We start from the raw sequence: 14,315 nt of genomic DNA, 5'->3' as shown, positions 1-14,315 counted from the left end.
AATATTCCAAATGACTAGCAGTAAATAAACTAATTTGTATGCTTTAGGATCTAGCAGTCTAGTAGTAGAAATACACATTAAGAGAAGTGAGGCAAATGACATACAGGTACACCTGAAGTTACAATAACTGAAAACTTAAGATATTAAGATACAATATTGCTCTTAAAAGTGAACTGAAATATTCAGTATGAGTTAAATAATCTTTTTTTAAGTGTATGCAGATACTCTGTACTCTCAGAAATGGTTGTTTCATTTTTTAAGGTTTGAAGTAAAGGATGGTGAGAGGCTATGTATTATATGCTAAAGTTTGCAGGTAGCTAAGATGAGCTTCAGTTGTAGGGGGAAAAAAACCCTGAACACATTCAATGCTCCTATTTATTCTAAAATCCTAGGAAGTGGGTACATGCAGGTGCTTGTTATCAGGACAAGATTCCAATTCCAACAAGATACTGAGTCCCTGCTGCATTAGCCATGCCTGGTATATGCTCCTGCCAGTAAGGAGAAAAAAGGTGCAAAAAGATTCTAAAGAAAATCAGAATGCAAATTTACTTTAATTCAAAGTCCTGCTTTGTAAATAGTGCCAAAAACACGAAGTCAAAGTACTTCAGCAAACTGAAACTCCTCCCGCTTACCCCTCTCTTCATCTTGCTCACACCTAAAATTTATGAAGTCTTTCATATTTTTATGGTTTGTAGTACTGAAGGATGAGCCTTGATTAACATCTACAGTTTTCAGGTGGTCTTCCATATGCTGGCTGTATCTGAAACTGCCTCCCTTTCTAAAAATCAGTTGTGTACAGTACATCCAGGGCATGCTTCAGTCATTGAGTTCAAACATACATTCAGATGGTTTTGAAGAATCCATTTCTCCAACCAAATTGCAATAGGATTAAGATAACAGTACCTTCGATACGACTACGAGATCCGTACAGATTAGAACGCTGATACCTCTAACCCAGCTTCTTATGATGTGTACATTGCTTTTATAAAGTGAAACCTGTGTTAAAACAGCATACCTAATTGTCTTGTGAGGAGATGGGGATCTTGTAGCAGTCTGCTTAAAGTGCCTGGTGTTCTGCCATGAAAAAAAAAATTGGTATGGGTTTTGTCATCAGGGCTAATGAGGCACTGTAAGAAAACTGTAATTAATAAAAGTATACTTCATCCTTTTTTCCCCTACTCTTACACATCCTGTTCCTTTTGTACACCAATGACTTACTAGCGTTCTCAGTGAAGTCTTCTGTAGGAGAATACATAACACTATTTGTTAATCTGGACTGTACATTCTTCTTCCACCTCCTGCCTGAGAATATGCCACAGGTTATCTTAGTGATACCTACAGATTTTTAATACATAGTATTTTAATGATCAGCCATCATTGCCTTTTTCTAAACAATAAAGATTAGCTGATTTTTATTTTTTTTGGTAATAAACATATCTGAGTTTGTCTAGAATGGGAAACAAAGTATGTAAGTTCAAAAAGTGTCCATCATCAGCTACTTTTACAACCAGGTATTCCAGGTACCTCATATTTGAGATATTAAGAATGCACTAAAATACTGCTTTGTTTTGCCCTTTCAGATAGTGTAGAAAAACTTGTTGTAGAGAACCTGAGCAGGAGCAAGGGGAATATGGGGGACAGTTATAAAGATGCTTTCCCTTACAGTTGTATAACCCATCATATGCTGTGTCTCATGGGGGGAAAAAAAGGCTACAATTTTAAGTAGTAAAACCTGTGAGCTTCTCAAGCTCCTAAATAGCAAGTTGAAAAGACATAGCAAAAATACCTGCCTAGGATTCAATGGCTTCCTAAACTTTCAGTGAAAAGTTGGCTGGGCCTGTTACTGAAATTAGGTTCCACTTCTGTAATGTAAAAGCAAGGTTCTTGTTCTGGTGATCTTTTTATAAAGAAACAGAACATTATGGTTTATTGCTGTGCCCTAACAAATTAGTATTTTTGCTTATGCATGTAAGTAGAAAAATAGAAAGATTTAAGTCTTGAATGTAATGTACTGGCACATTTTCTTTGTATTAAAATACTGGCAATATTTATTGAGAATACCAGAATAAAATAGCAACAAAACAGAACTTCAGCAAAGCGGCCATTAGCACTAACACCACACATGATTTTTTTCATATAGGCAGCCCTTCAACTCAAATTTTTAACTTAATTTTGTTCTACAAAATGCTTCCCTTGCTCCCTTTTCTAATTACTTAATGTTTTCTTAATACTTTCAGATTTTTGTAAGGTATAGTTTTTTTCTTGTTCAATATACAGTTAACTAAATAGCTATAATTTTAAAAGCATCCCAACACAATTTATTTAGTTTGAAGTTACAATATTTATACAAAACAAAAACTAAAGTACATCCCTGCCAACCAGTCTCAGAATTCTTTTGATCGTAGGTAGGCTTACAGTCAACAAGCTTCTTCAAAATAGCTTGATTTTCCACAGTGCTGTTCATTATTTTCCTGTTCTGCTTGCCTCTATTTGAGGTATAAACAAAAATGAGCACATTTGAAAACACATTTTCTGGCTAATAAAATTATATTTGTAAAGCATATATGTATATGTATACAGTTGCAAACTCCCATGGTCAAACAAACACGTTATCTACCCCCATACACATACACACACAGAGCCTTTCAGTGAATCCTGTAATCAGACATCAGCTTTAGTCGACACTTCCATAACAGCACGTTAAGGGCTGTTACCTTTATTGCAGCTCATTGTCACATCCTTTCCCTTCACAGTTCTGTCTTAAGTCAGACTTAGGCCTACATAACTTTACTCACAGGCACCACCAAATAGGTAAAGTGATCTCACTTGTGAAGATCTAAAAGTGTAACTGTATGCAGAAAGAAAGTAGCAACAGAACAGCTGTTGTGAATAGGTAAGGGGAGGCAATGATAATACACTGCAATTCAGTAATGTGTACTACATGTGTAGGCTCTTTCAGTGCAAATACCTATCTGCAAATATAGAACCAGATATCACCTTGCTGGCTTGCCTTGGATGGCTGGTTGTAAAGTTAATCAAGTGTGGGGAAATCACAATGACAAAGCAAGTTTGGAGTTGTAGTCCATGCATTAGGGCAGTTTGGAAAAAACTTGAGGAGAACTGAGGTTGGCAGAAAAAAAACCCAAGACAATAGCTAGTGAAAGATGCAGTCAAAGCCTAGCAAGGAGCAACATTTCCATGTCTGGATGGTATAGGATGATACGCAGCATAAGTTTGCACAAAATGACAGTGACTAGTGGAAGCTCTGGAAGAAGAAAGAATCCAACATAAAAGCATTTCAGTAGACACATTTCATACACAATGAAAAGGGTTAAAATCTCCAAAAAGTGGTTCACTGAGTGTTTGTTGCAGAGGGTGTGCATATGAAACAAATTTTGTATACAGAATGGACTGAAGGCAGAACTCTATAAGGATGCTATAGCAGATGGGGATACAGGGAGCTTGAGGATGAGAATGCAGTTGAATTCTAAAAATAATAGCAGAACAGAACTCTCAAAAGGCATTTAACTCTCAAAAGGTATTTAACTCCTCAGGAGATGAGGTAGGAAGGTCCTGCCACCTAGTAGGTGCTAATTTAGCTCCCTCTATTATAGATGGCCCCTTCTGAGGCTGAAACGTTTCATTAAGCGCTCTTTCTACAGGAGCCCTTCTGTGGAAATAATAGGGGGGGGGGGGCACTGCAGCTTTTCAGAAACATTATAAGTGGAAATGAAAGGCTGACAGCTGTAGTTCTACTTCTGTAAACTGTGGATCCATCCACTAATATTATGCAACATCCTTCCTTTCTACATATGTGCGCATACCTGCTCTCCTGGAACAAATGGAAGCAGCTAACTCCTCTGAAAGTGTTCATTCCAACAGCCCACCCTCCCTGTCCTTTGCTGTATCTCAGCTAGCCTTTCCAAGAGCTTATTATCTCTTTCAACCTGGCCAGCCCACTTTTGATCCTCCTGTGCAAGAGATAACAAGTTTGTATTATCTCATGCGAATCTTTACTGGGCTGCCTCTCATAGTTGTTATGTTGCCCTATTCATTGACCATACATACAAATATTTTAAAAACCCACCACCTTCTCATTTTCTGCAGTCGGTCACACACAAAGTCACCACATTCTCTTGCTGTTCTCCTTCTCCCAGGACTCCTATTTATATATGCATATAAACTAACAAGATAGGAAAGCAGGAACACATTCAATTTATTTTTTTTCCTGTCCTTACCCTTGCTATTGCTACTTTCATTTGGTGACTCAAAAGCCCCCTGCTCTACATTTATTTACCTGAAGACTTCATTACCACCTGAGGCATTATCATGGCACAGACTTAGGGGTACCATTACCTAAATCTTGCCCAGGTTAAAATACTGGGTCTGTGCATGTGGAGGCTTATTATCCACATGAGATCTTGCTTAAGGCAGGGTGAAGCCTTAAGTAAAAACAAGTCTTAGAAAGTTATTCAGCCTCAAATCCCTTCACCCAGCTTTTCCTCTACCAGCATCCCCCAATAAACCCTGAAACAGCTTTTGTCGGGAAGAGCACTGCAAATCTGCACTACTTTGTAGAAGCAACAGAAATAGGAAAAATGTTTCAGACTTGCAGAGACAGGAAGGGGAGTCCTCTCATTTCAGAGCTACCTAACCACTGTGCAGCAATATTTTCCTGTTTACCTGCCAAACTAGTCATATTGTGCCTCACCTCACAGTAAGTGAACTGCAATATTGTTTATGGGGTTTCTGTTCACAAAAGCATGAACCTGGATCAAAATCTTCCTTCATCGATTTTAGCTCAAGCTTCATCAGAAGTCGAATTAATTTGAAAATACAGTAATTCAACAAGTTCACTTTCTGAGATATTAACTAGCTACAGTTTTAAAACATCTAGTGATAAGGAGGACTGGAATTTCCCCAACAGGATCTCTGCAAATGCTTCATGCTGATAGCAGCTCCCATTTCTCTTATTTTTGTTCAATTTATAGTTTAAATAGTTGAAGATGCTTATTAGCAGTTTTTCAGTTGAAAAAAAAAAATCCCATTTTGGTGTTAAAAGAAACCACCACCAAAATTCTTGACTGAAGTGTGGGGGTGCAATAACTTTAAAAACGCATACCAAATTCTAGCTTGTTCTTGCAAATCAAATACTCAACAACACCTATATTATCACAGCTCTTAGTTCACTGTTTGCAACTATGACAGAATATGCTAAATACTGCACAGTTCCCATCTTTGCCAGAGCTACTTATTCATGGTCACAGGACTTTCACCTTGTCAAAGACTAGCTTCTGATGTCATAGCAAGAGTATCTTCCAGTGATACCACCAGTCAAATTTGTAATATAGTTCGTTTTCCTTCATATTTGAGCTTAGAAAGGCAAAGACAGACAATCAGATGATACCTTTTTTACTGCATATAAGCATTCCATAACAGGAATAGTTCACTTGGACCTAAACACTCAATTTTACATGTCATTTTGCAAACCTGGAACAGTAGACACATTTCTTGTAGTTTCTGGTAAGAACGAGTGTATGTATTTACATTACTACTTTCAGATCTGACTATATTCAAAACTGAATGGAAGACTGATTCATTTAGCTCACCTCCCTCAAAAATTGTTATTACTATAAACAACAACAACAAAAATTCATAAATCAATCAAGGTGGACTTTGGTTCTGGGTGTTTTCCTCCTGCCAAATACAACAGAGGAAGCATTCATTCAGTAGGACTGCATTTGCAGCAAACTGAAGTATGATGCAAAGACAGACACTACTTTTAAAACGGCTGCCAGCTGTTTAATTATTTCTAAAAAATACGCAGTTCATAAAAATAAAGCCTTCTAAGGAAAGCAGATATAAACTGCAGCACAGACCAGCTAAGCAGTTTAGCCCACATTCAACAGAACAGCAACAGAACACAGTGTCTTCTCTCCAGTCTCTTCCTTAACCCCAGGAAATGTAGGAAAGAAGTGACTGCCTTGGTGACAGTCTTATTGTACAAAGGTCATGCCCATCATCATTAAAAAAAACCCTACACAAACAGCAGAGTATTGTCACGTCCCAATTTCGCTGGACGATGACTCAGATTCCCAGGTCAGCATTAAGGTGAAATGATACCAGGGACCCTCCAACTCACAGAACTCAACTTTTCGCTCTCAACAAGAACTGGCATGAAACTACGTCAGTAAGCCACGTAACACGTGCTAACGATACGACACCAAACACACACTACAGGCCTTGCTTACTTAGGGATCAATTCAGGGAAGAAAATAAGGAGAGCCCTCCCGTCGGGTCAGGAGGTTCAGAGTGGACCCCCTCGCTTTCCAGACTCCTTCTCAGAGAGGAGCCCGGGGGTGGCTGGATCTGCTCCTCGTCCCAGACTTGACCAACGGTTTATGTCTAAGAGACGGGGGGAGTGGGGGGAGAGTCACCACCGTTGGTCCCACGATGATGGCGAACATCCTCCGATGAGAGGCGCGCACCCGTCTCCTCAGGCGCGTGCCTCTTGCCGTCTACTTCCCGCCCTCGATCGCGCCAGTCACGTCCCTCGAGGGCTTATGTAACTTTTGATCTCGTGCGCAGGCGCCGCTGGGGGGCGGTGGTCGCGAAGGTCCCCGCGGGCGGCCATGCGCCCTCTCCTCCAATCAGTTTTGCCCGGCCTCTGGCCATATATGGTGAGCGGCCCCGCCCAGCGTCTCAGAACACGGCCCGGCCCCGCCCCGCTCCTCCCCTCCCCGGCAGTGCGTCGTTGCTCTAAAGGGCCTGCCCCGCCACAGCGTTTGAGACGCGAACTCTTTCAGTCCGTCCCAAGAACGCACCAGCACCATTGCATGGCCTGCTGATCAGAAGTCATTCCTCTCTTAGCTTCCCACGATTGCCTCCTTCCTAGCCTTCGCAGCTGGTTTTATGGCTTTGTTACACTTGCCACAGCCTCCCATCTTCTGAACTTGACTTCCTAGTCTTAATTTCTTGTGTCCATGCTGTGCTCACCGTTATACCTGGACATTCCAAACCATTTCAGATTGTGACATGCCTACATTTTGCTGATAGACGCTCAGTAGTTTTAACAAACCACGCAGTCTGTGATGTGCTTGCAGCATGACTGTCCAGCTGCTATCAGTCACACCAAGAGAAACTGCTTTCTCTTCTACTCTCACAAGCTGATATAAGTAAGTATTCCAAAAGGGACATCTTATAGACCAAAACCAAGATGAAAGTATGAGAAGGAGTCCTTCAGCTAGCTGTAAGCACCTGTGTTTCCACTCCTAAAGACATGAAAAACTACTATAAGATCTGACATCTCCCTCAGACTGATTTCAGGAGAAGGAAATACACAGGAGTGATATTCCAACTATGCAACCACTTACAATCCATTGCAAGGCAGACAGAAGCTGATGCAAAAACCCAATACGGGTATTCCAGTCACTTTAGCAAAAATTATACAGATCGACTTTTCACAGAAGAAGACAGCTCCACAAAGAGCAACTTTGCAGAGAAGCTAGAACAGTTCCAAAGAGAGGTTGAAGTTTATATGTCTTGTCTTCAGCTGTGTTGTGGCAGCACTCATGACAAATCACTGGTGGTACTCAGGAAGGCACTCCCACTAATATAAATGAACTTGATAGCAATGAATCATTAAAACATGCATCTTTTAAAAAAAAAGGCAATTTTTCTGTTCTGACTTGACAATGTCCTGTAATGAAAGACTGTCTTTGGACTTGTCACTTGTTTACAAGAACTTTGGTTTATTTTTTAAATGCTTTTAATAGTCCCCAAAGTTGATACTTTTACAGTGTTCCACAGCCAATCAGAAGTCTTCCAGAAACATTACTACCAAGATCAGAGTCTAGGCTAACATCTTCCATGACTCAGTTTGTTTTCAAGAAAAGGCAGTGCGTTTAATGGGCCTGGGGAGGGGGTGGGGGGTGCGGAGGAGGGTGTAACGGAGGCAGTTACCTGACAGAACTTCATAATGAGATTGGCAATAGACAGACTCATCCTAGTGAAAGTCTTCCATAACCAGCACATTTTACATCAAACTTAGTTTCAGGCCTGCAGTTGCTGAACGAGGGCAGGAACATGGGTTTGCAGAAAGCCCTGTTAACTGCAAAAAGGACCCACAGTGTAAACCAGCCAAAAATGATGACTCCATTTCACCACTGATCCTTGGTACAAAGTATTTTAAGAGCAGCAAGGGGTAACCTGCAGTGTACTGCACAGGAAGTGGCGGGTTTTTTCCCTGCCAAATGTTAACAGATACGCCTCTTCACTACAACCCTAAAATTAAGTAATAACTGAACTTACTATCTGGGGACATGTAGCAATTTCAACTGCTTAAAATCATCTGAAATTGGGAAACAATGTCACTGCTCAGGGTGACTCCTGACTGTTAACATTTAAGGGAACCTGGGTGCCTGAAAGACTCTTTTGCCATTGTGGGGAAAGAAGCTTTTCAATAATATTCCAAAACAGAGTACTACCTTATTTTATGCTAAGGCAGGAATTTCAGAAAAAGTCCATGTTGAATGCCATGCAGCAAGAATACTCTAAAAAGCACTATGATTTAATAGTGAAAAATCTGACAGTTACCAGAAAAATATCTGGAGACATCAGCTGTTCATAAGGGAAAGAGAAACTGTATTTTGTTAATGAACAAAAATGTATTTTGCTAATCAGTTTCAGGTTTGGATCTACACAACTGGTGGCAGGTCAAACAAGGCACAGACTGGTGATTGTAATTCCTGCCCCCCATTTTAAAAAAAAAAAAAAAAAAAAAAAAAAAAAAAAAAAAAAAGAGGTCCACTCCAGATAGAACAGCCACCTATAGATTTAAGAAAGTGGACAGTATGCACCACATAAGCTTTTATCCTGCTGTGCTGAAGATTCCATTAGCTGGACTCCCCACTTCTCTGTGCTTTTATCCCAAAGACCTGGTGTCTGCAGGATCTTTATGACTAGTTCCTCAAAGGCATGTTGCACTCCATCTTGTGTCTTGGCACTGGTCTCTGGTGGAGGGGGAAGAAAAGGGAGGGAAAGTATTTTATCTTATTTGCAGGGAGTATTCCACTTTGTAAGAAGTTCTTTTGGGACCAGAGAGAAGATATATTTTTTTTTAATGAGTGAACCTCCTCTCCATTCTCCCTTAAAGGCACACCTAAGTTGAATATGATAAACAGAAATGCATCCTAGTCTGAAGCACCTCATTTTTCCACCTAAAAAAATTCCACAGTTCCCCATTCTCTCCCTAATGGAGAAACAGAAATTGTTCTCAGGTTGTGACAGTAAATCTACAAGATAATTATTCCATAACTAAGCTGGGAAATAAAGACTGCAGAGGGAATTACATGTTTTCCCCTCTTTGTTCCAGTTCCTTCTGAAAATCTTTTCAAGAAGCTTCACTTAAAAGGAACTTTAAAAACAAACAAACAAAAACCAAACCCACAATTCATTCCCCATCTTTCTCTCTTCACACTGTACATTTTATTGTTGGTCTAAGAATACTGTCTTTTATGTAGCTGCAACAGAAACTTGGAAACAAAAAAGAGATTACCCAAGGTCCTCGCTGACATCAGTCAGGAGAAAAATTCCAGTCTTCTCAGTTCTGAATTAAAAAATCCTGCTAGTTTCAAAAGAATATAAAATTCATGCCTACACATTATATGAAGTAAATCTCTTTCAGAGAAAAGTTACTTCCAATTGCAGTCAATGCAGAGCATCTGTGAAAAAAAAAAGTTAAAAGCTACATCCATGCATATGTACTAATGCAGCAAAAGGAACCCATGTTAATTAGGTACTAAAAAAAAAGGTAAATCAACATATCAACCTGAAATACAATTGTACGCTTCATTCACACTCAGCAATACCAAAATAAAGATATGAATATACAAGTTTTTGGCACAGTGTTACATACCTATAAAAAGCAGAGAGCGTTTCCTAGCAAACTGGAGTCCTTCTCTTCTCTCTACTTCACGATCAGGCTGCAGAGATGAATGAAGAACATGACTAAAAAAAAGCTACACTTGCCATTTTAGGAAGTCCCTGTAAAAGAACCACTGCAGAAGTGAAATTTTGCTGAAAAGAAAAAGGTCTATAAAACCATGTAGCAATCAGCAATTGGATTTTCCCACTCTACAGACAGCTTACTGCTAAGCAGGCTGTTAGGGGGTCAAATTGAACAGTAGCAACATCAAATCAGCAGGAAATGAATGTGTTGCTATCTTCTGAATCAATTAGGAGCAAGATATATGCCAGAAAAGAGGTTTCAGTAGTCAAATAGCTGAAAAGAGATATCAAAGGATCTGAAAGTGAGATTTGGAAGGGGGCAGAAGAGAACCTAGTTCAGGATAGCCACACTGGAAACCTCTTGTAGTAAAGCAAGAGTGAAACATGTCAGTATGGAACAGGCATCTAAGATATGTCAAAACACTCCAGAAACGTACAGCAACCAGTGCACCTCACACCCACACACATGCATACTCTATAGCCATCTGAAGAGCTGAATTCTCCTTCCCCACCACCTGTCCAAAACACAGTCTGGTCAAAAAGAAAGCAGCAGTTGTGCTGCTGCGTTGCAGTCAACGTCAATGGTATACAACAGTTTTTAGGCAGAACCTCTCACTATCTTAAGAGAATCTCTCTCATCAATTGCATTTCTCCAGGAGAGTTTCCATTAAAATCTTTAACAAGATCTGCTTCTAAAATGACATAGTAAGTGGAGCCTGCTAACCTAGGTTCCTCAGTTACAAAGCATACCACCGCCTCAGACAACAGATGTGTTAGTTTCAGCACTTATCTCACATTTATACTCTATCATGACTGAGTAATCTGTGGAAGAGTGTAAGAAGATGCATTTCTAAACTGACCTTATCGGTTTTATTGCCAACTAACATCTTCACAGTGTTGCTTTTGGTATACATTTCCAGCTCATTCAGCCAGCTCTCTAGTCCTGCGAAAGTGTCTTTTCTTGTAACATCATACACTGGTAACAGAGGAAAAGGAGCTTAACAGCTGTAGAGTCTTGAACATTGTTTACTTCATTATGACAGAACTTAGTCCCTACTAGCTAACTACTGCCCCCCCGCCCCGCCCCCCAAGCAGTATTAGGGAATCACACAAATACACGTCAACCATATCCTTTTCCCAGAGCTGGAACGCAGTGGTTGTGCTCACTCAAAAGTCACTAGGGATTACAGAACACGAGCATCTCCGCAATAGATCTGCGACTGGAAATCAGACTTACCAGCTGAAATCTTATACCTGTTACTAGTTCTGAATTGGGCCACAGAGAATATATTAAAATAGCTATTTTGTCACCTCATTTAACGTATAATTACATGCATGCACTGCTGCTAAAAACACAGATTCTGAGTAAAAAGTGACTCTTGGTCACTAGTAACTTCATAACTGCATTTACTCAATCACTAAGGTTTAAAAAGCTGCATCATAGTCAGAAAGAGTATTTTGTACAGCAAGGTGCTCAACCTTCACAAACCCCAAGAATGAGTCCCTTCTTTTTCTAATTGGTGTTGTCACGCAGAGAGGGACGAGCCACCTGTTACTTGTGGTACAAACCTCATGTCTTAACAGTAATCACATCAATAGTTTCTGGGAAAAAAGGTAAAAACATCGGGGGGGGGGAGCCAACACAAACAACCCCAATTTGCCTGATTACCAGAAACTCGCCAAAGTAAAAACTACAAAGCTAATAATTCATCCACTCAACAGCTTGCTGCAACATCTCTGTATTTTTTATTTCAAATATTTTGAAGCAGCATTATTTCCTGCCAGTGGTTTTGCACACTCAGCACTTGAGTTAATGATTCAGTAACGTTGTAAAAAACATAATTGTTCCTCTGATTCTCTCAGAAAACCTCCTTTTGTAAAGACATGCACATTTAGGTAGTAATAAAGACCACACTTTTTGTAATCATGTTTTTCTTCCATATACCTCCTACCTAAAACAACCCCTTGAGCTCCTCGGTAATAACTGGGAGTCAGTGTTCTAAAGCGCTCCTGTCCTGCTGTGTCCTACAGAGGAAAAAAAAAAAAAACAACAACAAAAGAAACCCCAAACAAAACCCAACACACACCACACACACAAAATCAAATATATTTAGAACAAAAAAGGTATTTTAAACTACACAAGATAAAGTTAAATCTTTCCTGACCAGTAAGTATATGTGAAACTGCAAGACAACAGAATGAGGGAAGCCGTCAGAAAACGTTAGCAACAGAAAACAGATAAAGAGGGGTAGAAGAGCATGGAGAGGATTTGACTGAAGGTTAAAGCAATAAGTACAGACACCTGTAACATGAGTGAAACAAGAAGAAAGTCAGTGGGTCTCATGAGAAATACAGAAAAGACTACTGCTGCAAGCCAAGCAGCTAGGCTTAATCAGTTAACAATCAGCTGAACTGAACGAGGTGAGGAATAACTGGTTTTCCAGTGAGAGACACTGCAGGAAAGGAGACATAGTGGTTCCAAAAATCTCCCTTTACTCCTCCACAGCAGGAGAGGAGAAACCAGTTAGAACTACTTCAAGTTTGCTAAGACTCTAAGCAGGTAAGAAATTTAAAATCAGTAGTTTCATTCAATTATTACTGCAGTATGTCACACTTATTCTCACAAATCTTTGAAATAGCTCCTACACACAACATGAAATTCAAAACCCCTCAGAACAAACCATAAGGAGGCAAAAGAATTACACAAATACAATTTTACCAAAAAAATTTATTTAAACTTATGTACAGATTACAATAGACAGACTAACAGCTATGTTGTAATTTATTTCTTCTTTGTTAAAAAAAAAAACCAAACTGAAATTGGCAATATATTAATTCAGGTCACAGTTACTAAAGAGATTGTACTCTTAGGCATCTATGCACACATGGACGCTAAAGCAGAAGCCTCTTTTTGACCTTGATGCACGGTACCTGCATTAAAGCTTTTATTCAACATCACACAACTGCACTGGTTTTTACCCCCTAATTAGCAGTTTCTCCTGATACAGACTGCTGCAAAAGTGCCTTTTCCAGCTATACAACTCGTGCAAGTTCTGGCCTTGCTTTTGATTTCACAGCAAGGAGACACACCCCTGTGTGATTATTAGTGCAAACATATCTTGGTTACTCTCAGCAAAGCTTCTGCTTTGTGTGCAGCATGTTCAGAATACAGCCAACACATATGCTCACTGGCTAGAGCAAGTGTGACTTTATCACTCTTGCTCTGCATTCTGTACACAGTGTGAATGAAAACAAGAAAATAATTCAAGTTTTGGCATTTATATTACTTCTGTTAATACCAGCCCAAGGCACATTTGTGCTCTCTTTCCAATAGTCCCAATTACTTAATTAGTAACGGCATGTTCTTTCTCGAATAGCTGTGACCATACACATAAAATCTCTTCCTTCTAGGGCCCTTTCATTCCGTTTAGGAGAATAAATGTGGTGCTTTAATATTATAAATAAACCTGATCACACAGCTGCAAATTTGATTTCTCAGTTTGCAGGGGCTGGAAATACACCATCAAGAAGTTCAAGACAAATGCTCAAGTCTTCCAGTAACTCTGAACCAACTGTTAAATAGTTCAGGACCAAGTATATTTTTTCTCCAATATTTTAACCACCATAAATCATCTGGACTGTTTCTAGTATAGTATACGCACAGAATCGCTGCACAGCCCCTACAGGAAATCACGCAACTCATCACCCAGGACACAGCTTTTCTATGGTTTACTCAACTTCAGTGCTTGCCTGTCCTGGGAGCGCTTCTGGGTCATACAGGCATGAAATGCCTGCCTTTCTTGTAAGGCCACATCTTTGCAAGTCTAACACTTTACAAAGGGTTTGAGAAACCCAGTTGTATAAGTGCAGGAAAGAACAATCAAAATCTCTACTAGAATTGAAGGAAGTCCCAAACCTAAAGCAATGAAGCATTTACCAGTGTTTTGAAAGAACCTTGTCTGCAACTACTGTTGTACGATCACGACAGACATTCATTCTACGTGCATTTGCATCATAAGTACACAATCTCAACATGCAGAAGACTTTAGCAAGGGGGAGGGGGGAGAAGGAAGAGGGAAAAAAAACACAAAAAGAAGCTCTTGAAGTTTTCACACCTGTCGAGAACAAAACCTACCCATATTGCGAGCTGCACTGCATGGCCGTCTACGACCATTTTCTTCACTTTAAAATCAACACCTAAGACGTAAGAAGGGAAGGCTTGTCAGAATGAACTGGCGAACGCCCCCCCCTCATCCCCACCAGGGCGCGCCCGCCCCCCCTCGCAGCCGGCTGTCGTCCCCGCCCCC

At 40.0% G+C, this 14,315-nt stretch overlaps 1 protein-coding gene across 1 annotated transcript in view; it reads right to left on the bottom strand.

Annotated features, from left to right (window-relative positions):
* Positions 1–8,810: 8,810 nt before the first annotated feature.
* The window catches only part of LOC104842971 (ras-related protein Rab-18-B-like), a 5,838-nt gene continuing 333 nt past the window's right edge, over positions 8,811–14,315 (bottom strand). Inside the window, exons 3-7 of the mRNA XM_010585655.1 lie at positions 14,144–14,205; positions 11,961–12,033; positions 10,869–10,984; positions 9,917–9,983; positions 8,811–9,011 (exon numbers count right to left, since the gene is read on the bottom strand). Of these exons, the coding sequence (XP_010583957.1) occupies positions 8,836–9,011; positions 9,917–9,983; positions 10,869–10,984; positions 11,961–12,033; positions 14,144–14,205 (494 nt within the window). The 3' untranslated portion in view covers positions 8,811–8,835. The remainder of the gene's footprint in view (positions 9,012–9,916; positions 9,984–10,868; positions 10,985–11,960; positions 12,034–14,143; positions 14,206–14,315) is intronic.

Source organism: Haliaeetus leucocephalus, unplaced genomic scaffold (assembly GCF_000737465.1).
Source record: "Haliaeetus leucocephalus isolate CR32 unplaced genomic scaffold, Haliaeetus_leucocephalus-4.0 Scaffold110, whole genome shotgun sequence".
Taxonomy (NCBI): Eukaryota; Metazoa; Chordata; class Aves; order Accipitriformes; family Accipitridae; genus Haliaeetus; species Haliaeetus leucocephalus.
Note: the sequence above shows the minus strand (reverse complement) of the source record. Positions and strands in the feature narration are given on the sequence as shown.